The sequence below is a fragment of the Stylophora pistillata genome, chromosome 7, assembly GCF_964205215.1.
Source record: "Stylophora pistillata chromosome 7, jaStyPist1.2, whole genome shotgun sequence".
NCBI lineage: Eukaryota > Metazoa > Cnidaria > Anthozoa > Scleractinia > Pocilloporidae > Stylophora > Stylophora pistillata.
Window position 1 is genome coordinate 14,916,034 of NC_142525.1, and position 18,312 is coordinate 14,934,345.

The 18,312-nt window shown below is 38.7% G+C and overlaps 1 protein-coding gene and 1 pseudogene across 5 annotated transcripts in view; both read right to left on the reverse strand.

The window, feature by feature from the left end:
- The window catches only part of LOC111337285 (hemicentin-1), a 59,282-nt gene that overhangs the window by 11,983 nt on the left and 28,987 nt on the right, over nt 1-18,312 (reverse strand). For all 5 annotated transcript variants that reach the window (XM_088727708.1, XM_088727704.1, XM_088727707.1 and 2 more), the window contains 6 exons: nt 8,418-8,687; nt 7,624-7,869; nt 6,338-6,607; nt 5,544-5,789; nt 2,893-3,150; nt 1,861-1,911 (listed from right to left, as the gene is read on the reverse strand). In XM_088727708.1, coding sequence (XP_088583834.1) covers nt 1,861-1,911; nt 2,893-3,150; nt 5,544-5,789; nt 6,338-6,607; nt 7,624-7,869; nt 8,418-8,687 — 1,341 coding nt within the window. The remainder of the gene's footprint in view (nt 1-1,860; nt 1,912-2,892; nt 3,151-5,543; nt 5,790-6,337; nt 6,608-7,623; nt 7,870-8,417; nt 8,688-18,312) is intronic.
- On the reverse strand, nt 15,486-17,254 carry LOC148726782 (uncharacterized; annotated as a pseudogene).

The following is an 18,312-nucleotide window of genomic DNA, read 5'->3' on the forward strand; positions in this document are numbered from 1 at the left end:
ATCTTTTCTAAAATTGGGATATTTTGTAATGTTGCTATAATTAGTCCTTTTTTAGAAAGTTCTAGAACTTTATCGCGTAAGTATATAACTAGGACAGGTTACGCGATGCTTGAACTTAGTTTTAACGCTAATTTGCATAATTTATTATCTATAAACACAGGTCTTTCCTCTCTAGAACACCAATGTTTTCAACTTAACGGCGAAAAAGTCGCATGATATGTATTTTTCAATATAAAAATCCGCTCTTCAGTTTTATATCATGATTTGTAACAAGTTCTCAGATCCCAAATTTACCTGTTGGTCGGATCGCGTTATCTTTGATTTCGATCAAATGGCGAATATTTGTGAAATTTGCAAAGCTCTGTGCGGCGCGCCATGAAGAGTGCCCAAAAGTTTTATTCCATAATTCACTTATTAGGTGGAAGTGCTTATAGGCTGTAATAGATTTGACTCTAGATCAGGTCCCACATAAGAGAAAATAGCTTTCAACCACATGTACCTCACGCATCACAAATTTCAGTGCTCGAGGTAAGTATTTTGAAAAAATTGTAACTCAGTGAAAAATATATACTGTGTAATCATTTGACCGTTAACGTAGTGGCAGAGGGTTAACCTTAGACATATAAAATAGAAAGCTCTTTAGAGTTGAAAATACGGCTTCAGCAGCGTTCGACTTTTGTAGCTAAGTTATGGAGGTCGGGGGGGAGGAAACTGGGTGCCTTTGAGGTCACCTTGAAAAATATCTCGTAAAAAGTGAAAAAACCAGACTGATTCAAAATAAACGCAATATTTGTTCATGGGATAGAAGTATCGACTTTCCCAGTAAAAATCAGGGAAAACGGTGAAGGTCCGAAATTTGCCTTATCCGTTCTTAGGTGGACAGCCTCTTAAATCTTTAATAAATCTCCTTATACAATTGTCATTTAAATCATGCAAGTTCACCAGTTAATACTTCTTATCAAGATCCTTGCTCACTTAGTAATAAATGACAAATTTCAGTGCTGAGAATTTGCAATAAATTTTGCATACATGTTGGATAAGGAAATTCTTTCTTGATTGTGATCTCCATTCCTCGCTCATCTAGTTATTGCATATTGCATAAACCATCAGATACCCACTAATTATTGGTCTGAAAAAAATTTATGATATCTACTAATTTTGACAGATTCTGCAAACATTCTTAAAAGTTGTTTACGAATCTTAAAAGATCTTCAAGTTCTTTTGAAGGTCATTTGAGATATCGTTGAGAATCTTAGCAAGTTCTTGTGAAAACTTGTAAAGGTTCTTTAATTAAGATTCTTTCCATCGGAATCTCACCAGATCTTGTAAGATTCTTGTAAGTTTCTTACAAAGATATTTAACAAATTCTTAGTTAAGAATCTTATAGTATCTTGTAAGATCCTGTCACAAGATTCTTACAAGAATCTTGTCAGATCTTGCAAGATCTTGTACGATCTTGTCACAAGATTCTTCCAAGATCTTGTAAGATCTTGTAAGATTCTTGTACAATCTTGTCACAAGATTCCTACAAGATCTTGTAAGACCTTAAAGATTCTTGTAAGAATCTTGTGACAAGGTCTTCCATGATCTTGTAAGGTCTTACAAGGTTCTTATTTAAGAATCTTATTAAGAATCTTAGTAAGAAACTTACAAGAATCTTAGTAAGATCTTAATAAGATTTTCATTTGGGTATGACTTTCAGTACAGTCATGCGCTGTTTATGACCATTGATGACATAATTTACTCTGTATCTTTTTCTCCGTATCTCTCTGTATCTTTTTCGTAACATTAAAGAATATCCTATTTTGACAAAAAAGTTTTGAATGTCACTTGAAAAACACTCAATGAAAAATCACTTACCTGCGGGACTTGTTTTGGATGAAGTAGCAACTGTAGATGATACTGGTTTAACTGGGGAAAAAACACGCCTTTCAATGATCGCTATGAAAGATTTAATTAGATGTGTTCACCATACCAACCTCAAAGTACCAGATCTTAATAACAATACTTCAGCTCAAACAAATAGTTTTCGGAAGGTTCTGGGTTATGAGACTACAATTTCCAAAAGTTTTATCATCATTCTGTTTCAATGTAATTAACATTATTATCATTAGTATTATCATACATTAATCGACAGAAAACACAAGCTTTGACCTTGATTATTGTTGCTATCATGCTCAGCCTCTTCCAAAAATTGTTATTATTACTATAATTATGACTATCGTTATATATTAGAATCAGCGTCATCACTATCTTTAAAAGGCACCCAAAAATAAAACTAAGTGTTAAAATCAATAGAACGGTTAAATGGATATGTAGAGTTCATAAGATAAACTGTCGGATAATAATAGCTACTCGTTATATATTAGAATCAGCGTCATCACTATCTTTAAAAGGCACCCAAAAATAAAACTAAGTGTTAAAATCAATAGAACGGTTAAATGGATATGTAGAGTTCATAAGATAAACTGTCGGATAATAATAGCTACTCCATCACAGTTTATAGCAGTTAACTGGAAAGAACTTATTAGGAAAACCTCGCGTTGTCCAAGTAAAAGAATAATACTCATTACAGCAAAACGGGTCAAGATTTACTCGCATTAGTCTCTTTTTATTGTTAGAATGTTCTTTGTTCCCTATTTCTGTCCAACAGATATTCAACATGATATTAGGAAAGGTCTTTTGAAAAAAACCATATGATCATTCCATTTTTCCTTTCAGAAGATAGTTCTTGCATGTTATCAAATAAACAGAAATACTTAAAGGGTCAGGAGAAACTATAGACGGGACAAGCTGTCTGTCTTTAGAATGACAGAACGGCTCATCACTTATCAATGTTGTGAAAGCTAGATTTGATTTATCGGTAACCATACTAAAACTTAGTCAACTTACCAAGCACTAACAACAAATTCACAGTTGTATTTCCCAGTTCATTTTTTGCAAAACAGGTATACCATCCTTCGTCCAATAAAGAAGCATTCTTAACCTCCACAATTGAGCTTTTCGTCATTTTACTGCCACTGGTATCATTTCCTTTGTACCACGCGATGACAGCTGGGGGGTTTCCAATATCCACAGGGCAACCAATGGATCTGTCTTCTCCTAACTCCAATTTAATGGTATGGCTTGACAGCGTGGCCGATGGTTTATCTAGATATGAAAGGTAAAATGTAAAAATATTGCCCTCTCTGTGAACATGGATAATTCATAGAGTACTAACGTTAGATATCAAAAGCACACCGCCAGTAAGTAACGCGAACTACACAACGAATACGCTTTATTCATACACGGCGAAAAAAGATGGAAGATACATAATGGAGAGAAAACAGTCAGGCGTCACTCGTATGAGCGCGCGCATAAAACTAAACAAACACAGCAGGACAACCTGCTAACGCAACGTCTTTTTCGTTCCTTAACGAGAACAAACTATAATAACAACGGCTCAGGGATTCTGCAAAAGTATAAATGCTGAGAGTGGTAGGACCCTAATACATGACATAGTCTTTCAAGTACGACGGCGGTTTACGGGACCGCTGGGGCCTTGGAGGGGCTGGTTGCGGACAGCTTTCGTCAGGGTTAGAGTAGGACACGTCGGATTCGACCGGGGCTCTGGGAACTTCAGGTTCTATAGGATCGGACAGGGTTTCTCCACCGTCGCCTTAAGGGAGTGGGATGGAGGAGTCCAGGGATTCAGGGTTGGCATCGAACGGATGAGTGATGTCCAACGGTGGTTGAGGGGGATCGGGAACGGACGCTTGTTCATCGTGGCCTTCATCATCTGCTCGATTTACGCAAGAAGAGGGGGAGTTGACTTGTGTGGGGACGACGTAGCATTCGGACAGCTTGACCTTGTAAGAAGAAGCTCTCAACTGACAGCCGGAGAACCGGTTTGGTTCGCTTCGCGTTTTGTATCGTTTCATACGATATTGTTTTGTCGATGAAATATATCAAGTGAGTTAAGGCATTTGTGACTACAGGGATAGTTCTCGTTAGTTCATGCTTTTGGGAAATGCTTTCAGATCATAGATCGAGTTAAATAAAAATATGTATGTCTCGCTGAACGTTGTAATCAGTTCGTATTTACTGTGAAATTTCTCTGCGGAAGGTTCGGTATCGTCACTAAATACACCTAAAGGGTTATTCAATTGATCGGTTCCTTCAATGCTTTCTCGTAATTTTCCATCTTAACGTTTTTACAAGTGATAAACTATCGGATGACATGACTCCGGATTTCAGGTGGCATGACTAAAAGTTTCGGGTGACATGACTTCGGGTGACTGAACTGTAAATAAGAAAAGTTTCAAAGAAACTAGAGCAAGGAAGAGGTGCAAAGAATAGCAAATACATCTCTGAATGTGATGACAATTCTGATTGAACTGGCTAATAAAATTGTAAAAACTTTCAAAGAAATAAGACACTAGAATCTTGAAAACACGAACATTTGAATGTTACGTATGATGCACGATCCTCGCAGTAGAGAGCGCTATTTATGCAATATACTTTAATGTGACAGCGTGATGCTGTTAGCGAGTTTCACAGGCGCTTACCAATACTTGGCTGTGTAGCCGCGTGATGCGGTTCCAGTCGAGTCCCACAAATTGACCCTTGCTCACCATAGAGTCTCCAGTAGCTCAGTGGTTAGAGCATCCGACTAGATCACGAAGGGTCGTGGGTTCAATTCCCATCTGGGGCTCGGATTTTTCTATTACACCAAAAATTGTTTCATCTTTACATGCTCACTTTGGAGGTTGGTTGGCCGCTTTTTGATATGCTTTAATGTGACAACGTGATGCTGTTAGTGAGTTTCAAAGGCGCCTACCAATACTTGGCTGTGTAGCCGCGCGATGCGGTTCCAGTCGAGACCCACAAATTGCCCCTTGCTCACCGTAGAGTCTCCAGTAGCTTAGTGGTTAGAGCATCCAACTAGATCACGGAGGGTCGTGGGTTCAAGTCCCATCTGGGGCTCGGATTTTTCTATTACACCAAAAATTGTTTCATCTTTACAAGCGAAAATCAGGCCTGTACGGGATTCGAACCACTGACCTCTGCGATACTAGTGCAGCGCTCTACCAATCGAGCTAACAAGCCAACTGGGAGCAGGCCGTCAAGTTGATTTGTAATAGGCCCGTGATGATAAATGAGATACAATGTATATATGAAGTTCATATATTTTGAACTGCGGTATTAGATACATATGATGCACGATCCTCGCTTGTTAGCTCAATTGGTAGAGCGCTGCACTAGTATCGCAGAGGTCAGTGGTTGGAATCCCGTACAGGCCTGATTTTTTTCAGGTCTGATTTTCGCTATTGCATAAATAGCGCTCTCTACTGCGAGGATCGTGCATCATATGTATCTAATACCGCAGTTCAAAATATATGAAATTCATATATACATTGTATGTGAATGTTAACTAGTCAAAATAGCCAACTTCAAGTTAACTACAATGTGACCTTAGGTAAATGACGGATTGAAAAATAACGTTTGCGAATGGTAAACACCACTACTGCCAAAAGAGCCGTATTGTGTAATTATGTTCTTACACTGTACATCAATGAACATCGTTGCCCATTTGCCTCCACAAGTGTTGTTTGCAATGCATCTGTATTCTGTTTGATTTCTTGTGATGTTAGTTATGTTCAACATCTTTCCTTTAACGACCTGACCACTTTTAAAATTCTCCCAAAATACAGTGGGGAAAGGAGTCCCTGCAGTCACATCACACTCCACTAGCAAATTTCCACCTTCATCAACTGATACATTCTGCAACTGTTCCAATGCAGGTGGCTCTGAAGGGAATAAATTAACACAAATGGTAAAGTTTTATCCCTTTAAGGAAATGCATAGAAGTAAAACATATTCTCAACAAAAACCACTAAGAGTACACTACTGAGGAAAGCCTAAGAGATGTGAAAAAATGTGAGGTCTCCAGGCGAGACGTCAAGATGGTCAATATCTTAAGAGAATTACCTGGGATTGCACTGGTTTTACTTCACAATACACTGTATTTGATCCACAAAACATCTATCACCTGAACCAATCTATGCTAAACCCAATCACCACTTTGGCAATTGCCTTTTCTTACACATCAAACCACTTAAAGGTATCTACCTAGAATTCAAGTTTGTTCTCCATGATTGATTTACTTCAGCACTGAATCGGTTTTCTAAAAGTAACTGCTAACATTTGATCGCAAAACATTTTAAATTCATTAAGTTCATTTCAAACTCATGATGAAGCACTGAAATGAGTGATGAAAAAAGAATGTTTTACTTCTGTTAGCTATCCATTGCCAAAAAAATGGAAGTGGTTTCTTTTCACATTATTGCAATCTTACCATTCACAGCCACAGTGACATTATTGGAGCTTGTGACATTGTCAATTTTCTGATACGCCTGACACTGGTAGACAAATGTCTCTCCTCTTGAGATCTTCTCTATCCATGTTCCTTTTTTGCTAAAACTGACCTTTGTTTCATTCTTTAGGAGCAGATAGTTATGAACTGGTGGATTGGCCACGGATGCGTTGCAAGTGAAATTCACCCACAAATCGTTGCAGCCACTGTTCTCCGTTGTGTTCCTTTCCAAAGTGACATCTTTTACCCCAACTGGAGAGATGAATGTGATAGATCATTAACAAATCCCGTTACCAAAATTGGCAATTAGGGGAAAATCTACCATAGAGTCTCCAGTAGCTCAGTGGTTAGAGCATCCGACTAGATCACGGAGGGTCGTGAGTTCAAGTCCCATCTGGGGCTCGGATTTTTCTATTACACCAAAAATTGTTTCATCTTTACATGCTCACTTTGGAGGTTGGTTGGCCGCTTTTTGATATGCTTTAATGTGACAGCGTGATGCTGTTAGTGAGTTTCAAAGGCGCTTACCAATACTTGGCTGTGTAGCCGCGCGATGCGGTTCCAGTCGAGACCCACAAATTGCCCCTTGCTCACCATAGAGTCTCCAGTAGCTTAGTGGTTAGAGCATCCGACTAGATCACGGAGGGTCGTGGGTTCGAGTCCCATCTGGGGCTCGGAGTTTTCTATTACACTAAAAATTGTTTCATCTTTACAAGCGAAAATCAGACCTGAAAAAAATCAGGCCTGTACGGGATTCGAACCACTGACCTCTGCGATACTAGTGCAGCGCTCTACCAATCGAGCTAACAAGCCAACTGGGAGCAGGCCGTCAAGTTGATTCGTAATAAGCCCGTGAGGATAAATGAGATATAATGTATATATGAAGTTCATATATTTTGAACTGCGGTATTAGATACATATGATGCACGATCCTCGCTTGTTAGCTCAATTGGTAGAGCGCTGCACTAGTATCGCAGAGGTCAGTGGTTGGAATCCCGTACAGGCCTGACTTTTTTCAGGTCTGATTTTCGCTATTGCATAAATAGCGCTCTCTACTGCGAGGATCGTGCATCATATGTATCTAATACCGCAGTTCAAAATATATGAAATTCATATATACATTGTATGTGAATGTTAACTAGTCAAAATAGCCAACTTCAAGTTAACTACAATGTGACCTTAGGTAAATGACGGATTGAAAAATAACGTTTGCGAATGGTAAACACCACTACTGCCAAAAGAGCCGTATTGTGTAATTATGTTCTTACACTGTACATCAATGAACATCGTTGCCCATTTGCCTCCACAAGCGTTGTTTGCAATGCATCTGTATTCTGTTTGATTTCTTGTGATGTTAGTTATGTTCAACATCTTTCCTTTAACGACCTGACCACTTTTAAAATTCTCCCAAAATACAGTGGGGAAAGGAGTCCCTGCAGTCACATCACACTCCACTAGCAAATTTCCACCTTCATCAACTGATACATTCTGCAACTGTTCCAATGCAGGTGGCTCTGAAGGGAATAAATTAACACAAATGGTAAAGTTTTATCCCTTTAAGGAAATGCATAGAAGTAAAACATATTCTCAACAAAAACCACTAAGAGTACACTACTGAGGAAAGCCTAAGAGATGTGAAAAAATGTGAGGTCTCCAGGCGAGACGTCAAGATGGTCAATATCTTAAGAGAATTACATGGGATTGCACTGGTTTTACTTCACAATACACTGTATTTGATCCACAAAACATCTATCACCTGAACCAATCTATGCTAAACCCAATCACCACTTTGGCAATTGCCTTTTCTTACACATCAAACCACTTAAAGGTATCTACCTAGAATTCAAGTTTGTTCTCCATGATTGATTTACTTCAGCACTGAATCGGTTTTCTAAAAGTAACTGCTAACATTTGATCGCAAAACATTTTAAATTCATTAAGTTCATTTCAAACTCATGATGAAGCACTGAAATGAGTGATGAAAAAAGAATGTTTTACTTCTGTTAGCTATCCATTGCCAAAAAAATGGAAGTGGTTTCTTTTCACATTATTGCAATCTTACCATTCACAGCCACAGTGACATTATTGGAGCTTGTGACATTGTCAATTTTCTGATACGCCTGACACTGGTAGACAAATGTCTCTCCTCTTGAGATCTTCTCTATCCATGTTCCTTTTTTGCTAAAACTGACCTTTGTTTCATTCTTTAGGAGCAGATAGTTATGAACTGGTGGATTGGCCACGGATGCGTTGCAAGTGAAATTCACCCACAAATCGTTGCAGCCACTGTTCTCCGTTGTGTTCCTTTCCAAAGTGACATCTTTTACCCCAACTGGAGAGATGAATGTGATAGATCATTAACAACTCCCGTTACCAAAACTGGCAATTAGGGGAACATGTAAATTTGCATCAAATCAATTTATCCGAAGGATAATATTGCCTATGCGTGCCTAATTTAGCAATACAACAAAAGTGTTCACTTAAAGTTTTAGGGGAAAATGAAACTTTAATGGCTCTTTTTTGTGGGCAACTTCTAAGCGCTCTTGTCGCTAATACAAAGCAAACTAGACAAAATGGCAGTTATTTTCGAACTCCTGAGGAAAACATCTTCTAAGTGAGATAAAATTTTTCTAGACCGTACTTTCCCTTTAATGTTTTTTTCTTGGTGAATGAATGAATGAATGAAAAACTTTACTTAAGTGTCTATGTTTTTAGCTATAAGCTAATGGGGGACACTAAAAAATTTAAAAGTCAAATACATTTGCATATGTAGATAATAGTTATTTACAGTAGATAATTAAAAAGATTATAAAGTTATTTAGTTAAGTTTTAAATTTCAACAAGAGTTGAAAGGTCGACTTTTCTTATGTTCTTCTTGAACGAATTTAGAGTTTCTATCGTTCTTAGGTGTCTTGGTAACTTCGACCAAATGAGAGGTCCTTTATATTTAATAGAATTCCTATCAAATCTTACAGTTTCAAATCTTCGCAGTTCGAAGTCACTGTTCCGTAAGTTATACTGAGTGTTCTTTATTTTAAATAAGTCAGAAATATTCTCGGGTAAGAGACTGTGCTTAACTTTAAACATCAGAGTGTCAATGTCTTGTAGGCGCCGGTTGTGCAACGTCGGTAGTTTGGCGCGACTTAGCAGTTCTTGATAGGACGCTGATCTAGTTTTCTACACCGCCCTCGGTGCTCGCTCCTGAATCCGCTCAAGCTTTCTCCGATCCGATGCATTACAAAAGTGCCATACTAGATGACAGTAGGTTAGATGGGGCAGAATAGTCCCTTTTACAGTTGTGGGGTTGGTGGCCAAGCCTTTGAACAGTAGTGAGGTCAAGGGTGACCCTGTTGTGATAGAGACCTGTATCTACTTATCATGATAACAAAGTAATCTGCATTTGAAAAGCAGCAACATCTCTATCATAACAAGGTTACCCTAAGCTTCACTCCTGTTCAAAGGCTTGGCCACCAGGCCCACAACTGTAAAAAGGACAATTGAAGACCTGTAAAGTGATAGTTTAGCATTACAGGGTATCAAATTGCGTAGCCGCACTAGGACCCCTACTTTTTGACTGGCGTTAGAGCATAGATCACACGTATTTCCCCCATTCTCTCAATAGTATGACCATCAACAGAAAAATTTTGGTTATCGTTGTCTTTGTCAACATTTCTCGGGTTGATCATTAATAGCTGGAACTTTTCTAGGTTGGTTGAGAGATAGTTGTTCTTGTACCAGGATAGAGTTTTCTCTCCATGGATCTTGATACTTTGCAAGACAGCGTCATGCTTCTCCCCCATGATATACATCTGATGGTCGTCGGCATACATGCTCAAATCAGCATTATTTATATGGAATGACATGTCATGTTTCTTTACGATTAGAGAATGGCTAAGAGAGTCAAAAGCTTTACTCAAGTCAGTAGACAGTATGTACACCAGTTCCTCTCCGTCAACAAAGTTGCTTGAATTTTCATAAATCTAATCCATATCCGATCCTGTTAATTAAATGACCATACCTTTTTTCAATTTTTTATTTTTTTGATATCTGTACTGAATTTCTTTTGGAACTTCTAATATTCTATCTCCTGATAAAGAATCTGCTTTTAGGTCGGCACACACGAGGGGACTAGTCCCTGCGACTAGTCCCAGCGACCAGTTTCATGCGACTAGTCCCTTCGTGTGAACTACACATTTCTGTGGTCGCAGGGACCAAAATTTGGTCCCTGCGACTGGTCGCACGAATTCAAACTGGTTTGAATTCGTGCGACCAGTCGCAGGGACTTGTCGCATGAAACAAATGTTTGTCCCCTCGTGTGAACTGTTTGTGCGACCAGTCCCTGCGACTAAACGGTAAATAAGCCAATCACGGGTCAGTATGATGCGTGACTTCCGGTATTTGTAAACATTGCAATCTCTATGAATTTTCCCTGAATTCTAGATTTCTACAACTGAAGAATAAAAAACTATTTCTAGTTTTGTAAACATATACAGATGTCTTGGAGCCGTTTTGATGGAATTTTTACCCTATTTGACTCTGTGTCTGTTAAAAATAAATAAATAAATAAAAAACGGAACGTAAAAACATGAATAATTCGACTGAATAAGTGTAGTTCATTTGCGTTGATGTTTAATAGTGCTACAATGAAAAGTTGCCAAATTTTCATTATTTTCGTGTAACGCCCAAGACTAAGAAACATCTTTTGCCTCTTAATTTTCCTATGTTCTTGTGCAATTGAGTGCCCTCGTGTGAACACCTTAAGGGAATAGTCCCTGCTACCGGTCCCCTCGTGTAAACCCTTCAAAGACTTGTCGCCAGGACTAGTCGCACGGACTAGTCGCAGGGACTAGTCCCCTCGTGTGTGCCGACCTTTTAGTCTTGATGTGACTGATGTTCCATCAGCTAGAGCTTCAAAAAATTCGACCCACTGATCTATTGTTAGTTTGACATCGATTTCATATAACTGTGTCATATCTTATATATAATATATGTTATACAATTATTCAATCATATAACATATTTTCAAAAAGTAAAAACGAATAATACATTTAATCTTTGAAAATATCTCAGATATCATTTCAGTTATTTCATCGATGTTAGTAGAACTTAAATGTGTTTATTCATGTTTAAAGTATAAATCTCCTTCTGCGTATTGTATTGTTTCCACTTTTTTCAATGATTTCGATTTCCTATCTGGATGATCTAAATCATAATGCACCTTATCTTTGAAAGTGATTGTTAATTCAGTAATTGTTTTTGTTTTTTCTTCAATTCTTTCTGCGACATCGGTTGATCTTTCGAAAATATGAAATGCAGGATAAACTTTATGATAATGATAATCACAGGAGTTGGCGAAATACATCATATATTCTTCAAAACAAAATTCCACCATTTGTTCTTCGCTATCGAAAAGATGTTTGTATAGATCATAATATTCTTGTTTAGTCTTTATACCACCCAAATGTGTTCGTGTTCTGATGTCTCTATTGCAACAATTTCCGTAAAGAAAAGACTATTACTCGGGCTTTCCGAAGGAAACGCCCGAGGTATAAGTTCGGCTTTTTTTTTTTTTGCGTACAGTCACAAAACGCAGTTCCACTACATTGCATGTGTGAAGTGTACGCGCATGCGTAGAATGAACCCTAGAGCGCAGTCGGTTTAAAGCCATGGCTGCCTTCATGGGCAGTTCCTTGCTTAATGTACGCGAAAGAAATTCGATGGCTATTACGTTCAGTACAGATACAAAGTCACACACCCTTCGCGGTAGACCCACACTAAAACTTGTGGAGCGTTTTGGGAACAGGTCGGTCCGCGAACTTTACGAGAGATCAATTTACGAGCGATACTTTGTGAGTGAACCTTCTATCCAGAAATATCAAACAAAACCTGCTATGTATATGAGAACGATCCTTCGCAGTAAAGCACTATTTGAGCAATAGTGAAAATCAGACCTGAAAAAAATTTCAGGCCTGTACGGGATTCGAACCACTGACCTCTGCGATACTAGTGCAGCGCTCTACCAATTGAGCTAACAAGCCAACTGGGAGCAGGCCATCAAATTAATTCGATATAAACCCGTAGATGATAAATCAAACAACAACAAACATATGAAACATATGTGTGAACTGCGGTTATGAGACGTATATGAGAACGATCCTTCGCAGTAAAGCACTATTTGAGCAATAGTGAAAATCAGACCTGAAAAAAAAAAAAAACCTGCTATATCAAACGAGCTATCCCATATTATGTTTACATGTAAACAAAACCGTGTCTTATCACGTGATAGAATACCAGAAGCTACTCTGAAACGTCTCAGAAGAAAGGGCAGAAAACTGAAGGAATTTGTGTATGAGGGTATTCGTCCAAGCATACCGAAGTCACTAAGTAAATATACAGAATATACTTCTGTATATTTTGATATATAAACTGTATAAATATACACTTAAGTATAGTGATATCAATATACAGAATATACACATATTCAAGCCCAGAGTGAAATGTATATTGTGTATATAGTTTGGATATATCAACAAAGTTGAAGTGGGGAATTTGCCACCGTAACGATTACAAAAGGTGACGTTTCGAGCGTTAGCCCTTCGTCCAAGCGAATAGAGGAATTGTGGGTTGTGTGTGCTTTTAACGGCAGAGAATGGAGCTACGTTGGTGGAAACATGGCAAGGAGAAAAACAAGAATAAATTAGTGGAATGAAAGCGTTCGTCATCCCTGTGGGGATCGTTGTTTGGCGCACCGACCTCTACCAAAAAGGAGCTTTGCGGTAACTTTCTAAAACCTCTTTTTATCAAAAGGTCGACAAAGACCTCACTACCAGCCATCAAAATTCCGTCAAGAATACGATCAACCAACTCATAAATAAACAAGAATTGCCGGCCACAGCAAAAAATCTCATCATTACCACTCCTAGAACTTCTGGTATTTACTTTTTACTTAATGTTCACAAACCTAACAACCCGGGTTGGCCCATTGTCTCGGCTTGCAGTTGCCCTACCGAACTTATCTCCAGCTATCTAGACAAAATTATGGCTCCCATCGTCAAAACTTTACCATCATATATTAAAGACAGCCAACACGCTCTTCAAATTTTTCGAGACTTTAATTTCCTTGGCCTAAACAAACTTCTTTTCACCATGGATATTACGTCTCTTTACACTGTCATTCCTAATGGCGAAGGCCTTCTGCTCCTTAAACATTTTTTTGATCAACGTACAGATAAGGAACCTAAATCTGAAACACTACTACGCTCAGCCGAACTAGTGCTCACACTCAATTGTTTTTCATTCGGAAACAACTTCTTCAAACAAACCAACGGTGTAGCCATGGGCACCAAAATGGGACCTAGCTATGCTAATCTTTTTGTAGGTTTTGTCGAACATCAATTTTTCAGCCAATACAACGGGTCCAAACCTGAACTCTACGGTCGCTACATCGACGACGGTATCGGCGCTACCTCCTCTACCAGAGAGGAGCTCATTCAATTCATAACCGCATTCAATTCTTTTCACACGGCTCTGAAATATACCTGGGAAATTTCTGACAATTCTTTATTCTTTTTAGACATCAAAGTTTCAATTGAAGAGAACGGTTTATGCACTAGTGTGTATTATAAACCTTGAAACTCGCATATTACTTGTTATATTCGTCTTCGCATCCATCTCACGTTAAGAATTCCATTCCTTTTTCTCAGTTTCTAAGACTTCGTCGTTTATGCAGTGATGACTCTGATTTCCACCACAAATCAGAGTCAATGTGCCAGTTTTTCGATAAACGTGGTTACCATGTTTCTGTCGTTCAAGCGGGTTACCACCGCGCCCAACTTATTGATCGACATTCAGCACTACAAACGTCGCATAACCACTCAGTTAGATCCATCATTCTTAAAAACTTTAAATTACTTCAAAACGATCCAGAGACAAGCACTATCTTTTCGCAGCCTCCGCTCATTTCATTCAAACGCGACATAAAACATAGGCAATTTTTTGGTCAGAATTTCTTTTCAGACTAATGACCAACCAGGCACTTTTAAATGCGCTCGTGCACGATGCAAAACGTGTCCTTTCATTCACAACACTGATAAAAATATCGGGACCCAAACGATCCATTAAGATCACCGATCACTTCACGTGCACCTCCGCCAATGTAATCTATTGCATAACTTGCACTTATTGCAAAAAGATATACATCGGCGAAACAGGCAGAAAACTAGGTGACCGATTCCGAGAACACCTTCGAGACGTGGAAAGAAATGACAAGGACACATCGAAACCAGTCGCTAGACATTTTAATTTACCTAATCATTCTAAGCAACATATGGCAATCTGCGGTCTTTCCTTACACTTAGGTAGCACGGAAAGCCGTAAAAATCTTGAACAGAGGCTCATCTTTCAAACCGGCAGTCTAAATCCCATAGGGATCAACGAACGCTTTTCGTTCCACTAATTTATTCTTGTTTTTCTCCTTGCCATGTTCCCACCAATAACGTAGCTCCATTCTCTGCCTTTAAAAGCACACACAACCCACACTTCCTCTATTCGCTCCCACGAAGGGCTAACGCTCGAAACGTCAGCTTTTGTAATCGTTACGGTGGCCAATTTACCACTTCAACTTTGTTGATATATCCAAATTATTTCGTTACTCCCACCGACGCAGCCCCAAACAGTTTCTTTCGAAACTATCAGCCTTTATTCATTGTGTATATAGTGTTTATTAAAAACTGGATCATTGGATAATGCAATTCAAGACTTTTTATTGGCTTAGCCAGTATGGTATATGAGCCAATATACCATAATCTAATAACTGTACATTGTAACATCCCCTTTCTTCTCACAAAATAAAGTCGAGAAGATTTGTCTAATGTCTTGGGGGCGTTTTTTTTTAAATAAAACAATTATTCCACTCGCGTTTGTTGGATATGAGATGATTATAGCCAACTCGGTGCTACGCGCCTCGTTGGCTATCTATCATCTCATATCCAACGCGCGCTCGTGTTAAATATTGCCAAAGTCAAGCCTACAATCAATTGTATGTTGTGTATATAGTGTATATTGCCAAAGTCACGCCTGGAGTCAATTGTATATTGTGTATATTGTGTATATTGCCAAAGTCAAGCCTAGAATCAACTGTATATTGTGTATATAGTGTATATTGCCAAACTCAAGCTCACAATCAATTATATATTGTGTATAAATTGTATATAGTGTGTATTGCTAAAGTCAAGCCCCGATTAAATTGTATATTGACACCTAACACGCCATATAGACAATGTAAAAAATTCAAAAGCAGTTTATTGAAGCTAAATTCACCAATTACCTATTTATAAGGTTTAGTTAATATTGATAACATTGTTTATTACAAATCTACATCAGTCTTTCCTTCTTCTCTTAATTGGAATTCCAATTCTCGATTGAAACAGTCATTTACAAACCAAAACGGAACATTATGCGTATGTTGAGTCATCTTCCTTGTTAGATGAAAATAAGAGTTGAACCTTCGAAAACCTTGTTCACATGATTCTGTCCTTGCTCCATGAATTTCGCTAAACGTTGGAAGCATTGGGTGGTACAGACAACTTGGATTCTCCAGAGGCTGCAAACCTCCTCAGTATGTTTGGAAACATGGAAAATATCAACAAGGAATCTCACGTTATCTAAGAGAAGTTTCGCACCTGCACTACTATTCTTACTTTGATTCCTACGAAATTGAACAAGCCCACACGCCCTATCATAACCTACATACATCAATCGTTCAAAATATTCCATATTCTTACAAAATGTTCTTAGAATTAAAAGAAAAACTTGTGTCTGGGATTCGCAAGTAAGCATTTCTGTCATTCCAAATACAATGCCACATGGTCTTATAAGTGTCAGCACACCCGCAGTAGTTTCAAAGAAGAGTGAAATGTTCTCTTTCTTCTTGCATCCGTACACAGCGTCCTCAGGGAGCATTCCATTTTCTCCATTCACCTCAGTAAACTCAGGGGGTACCTCTACGACCTCAGCCACCTCTTCTTTCTGATGCATTGCACAAAACTTAGACGGCTTTTGATCTTTACCACCATTAACAGGGGAGTTCGAACAGCACTTGAAAATTTCTGGAAGGTCGCGGCTTATTCGTACTTTTTCTTTAGGATATGCACATTTCAATCGCTTCAGACATTCGTTGCCATCAATAGTTACATATCCTTCAGAACAGCCTGCTACTTTACATTTGTGCAACACCCAGGGGTTGTCAAGGTTGCATACTTCGACCCAAACAATCCGACAAACGTTTTCTGCGTCAAGGTGTTTTCTTGACTTATTGTAGTCTATTGATAATCGACCATCTTCATATTCCTGTGATAAATGTTCACAAAAGTCCAGTGTGTGGAAGATGTCATCTAGCTTTGGCGTGTTGGGAGGTGGTTTTATGAGTTCGTCATAGTCCACATCTTTCTCAGGAGGGCAGACGAAGATTTGTCTGTCGCAGTAACCGTTGTAATCGTAACCGTTAAGAAGGCTGACAATAACATCCGGTTGTATGAATCCTGCGATGTTGAAACACGTGTCAGGCACTACACTGTTGGTTGTGCGAAAATTTCTTCTCCAAGCGCTACCATTTATAAGGGACAGCAGTGTTTTTCTGTCCGCACTACCGTTTTTGTATTTGTCTAGCTGCACATAAAACAGAGGTATTTCATGGTATAGCCCAACGATTCGTCCATTATTTCTCCTCAGTGTGTAATGAAGTTCTTCCATGGAAAAATGTTCTACAAATATTTGTGGTTCGGGATTTTCCGAGTCGGCTTTGACGCCCTCGTTGTTCGCCACTTGAATCAGTTGATCTTCCAGGACTTCAATGGGCGCTAAAAGTCTGTTAAGTGCAGGTGATTTCTACTGGCCTTTATCCGCTAGAACTACGCTCCATAGCATTAGTGGTTCTTTCCATTCATCATTTATAGTTACACGGATGTGTGGTCCCATGAAGTGCGCCGACACAGATAGGAGTGGAAAGAAAATAAAATCTTTCGGGCTGCCTAACGCATTGGCATTGGCGTTCACAAGGTCTTTGATTTTGTCGTGGTACATAAATCAATGTCGAATGTTATATCCTGTGCAGCGTTGACTTTCTTGTCAATGTAAGATGTACGTAAAAGATTGTTGGAGCCCGACATGTTATCTGTTCAGTGACCGAACGAAAAGCGCAATTTGCTTAGAATCTGCGTTTTTTTTTTATGGTGTTCGAAGAATCATAGGTGTAAGGTAATAGGGCTATTGTTTAATGTGCTTTTTCTACTAGATAAGATTGAGACAATGGTATGTGTGAAGTTTAATCATATTGTTAATTGAAGGCATGCACATTCCCGAGGGTGGGTTTTGTTCTTGTTTTTTGGCTTACTTTTTTGCTACGAGCGAATGTCTTTTGAGAACGAGGTATTGTTGGTATTAGATTGATTGCGAAATATTTTGAGGGTTTGGCAGGTTTGTGCTCTTTACTAGAGAATGTATTTTGTGAACGAGGTATTACTGGTATCAGATTAATTTCGAAATACTTTGAGGGTTTGGCAGGTTTGTGCTCTTTAAAATAGTTTCATATGAAAGATTAAAATGGAATTTGCAATCTACTTTGAGTATGCGTCTTTTATGTTAGTCGTTGAATCAAAAGTGTAACGTTAATAGGCCTATTGTATGTTTAGCATGGTCACAAGGGTGTGCTTTGTCTGTCTTTAGTGGCTTAATAACATAATTTTTTATGAGATTTAGGGGGTTAAACATTCAAAGTACTAGAGAAATGTGTCTTGAATTGTCTCTTGAGAACGACAAATCAACGTCTCTTATTCCTCCGAGAAAAAGAGACGCTGCTACGCAGCTCGGCCAATCTCGCTGCTTCGCAGCCCGAAAGGATTTTAAACAGGGTGAAAAAGAGAAACCTCTGGAGCCAGGGTATCACGGTACATGAATCAATG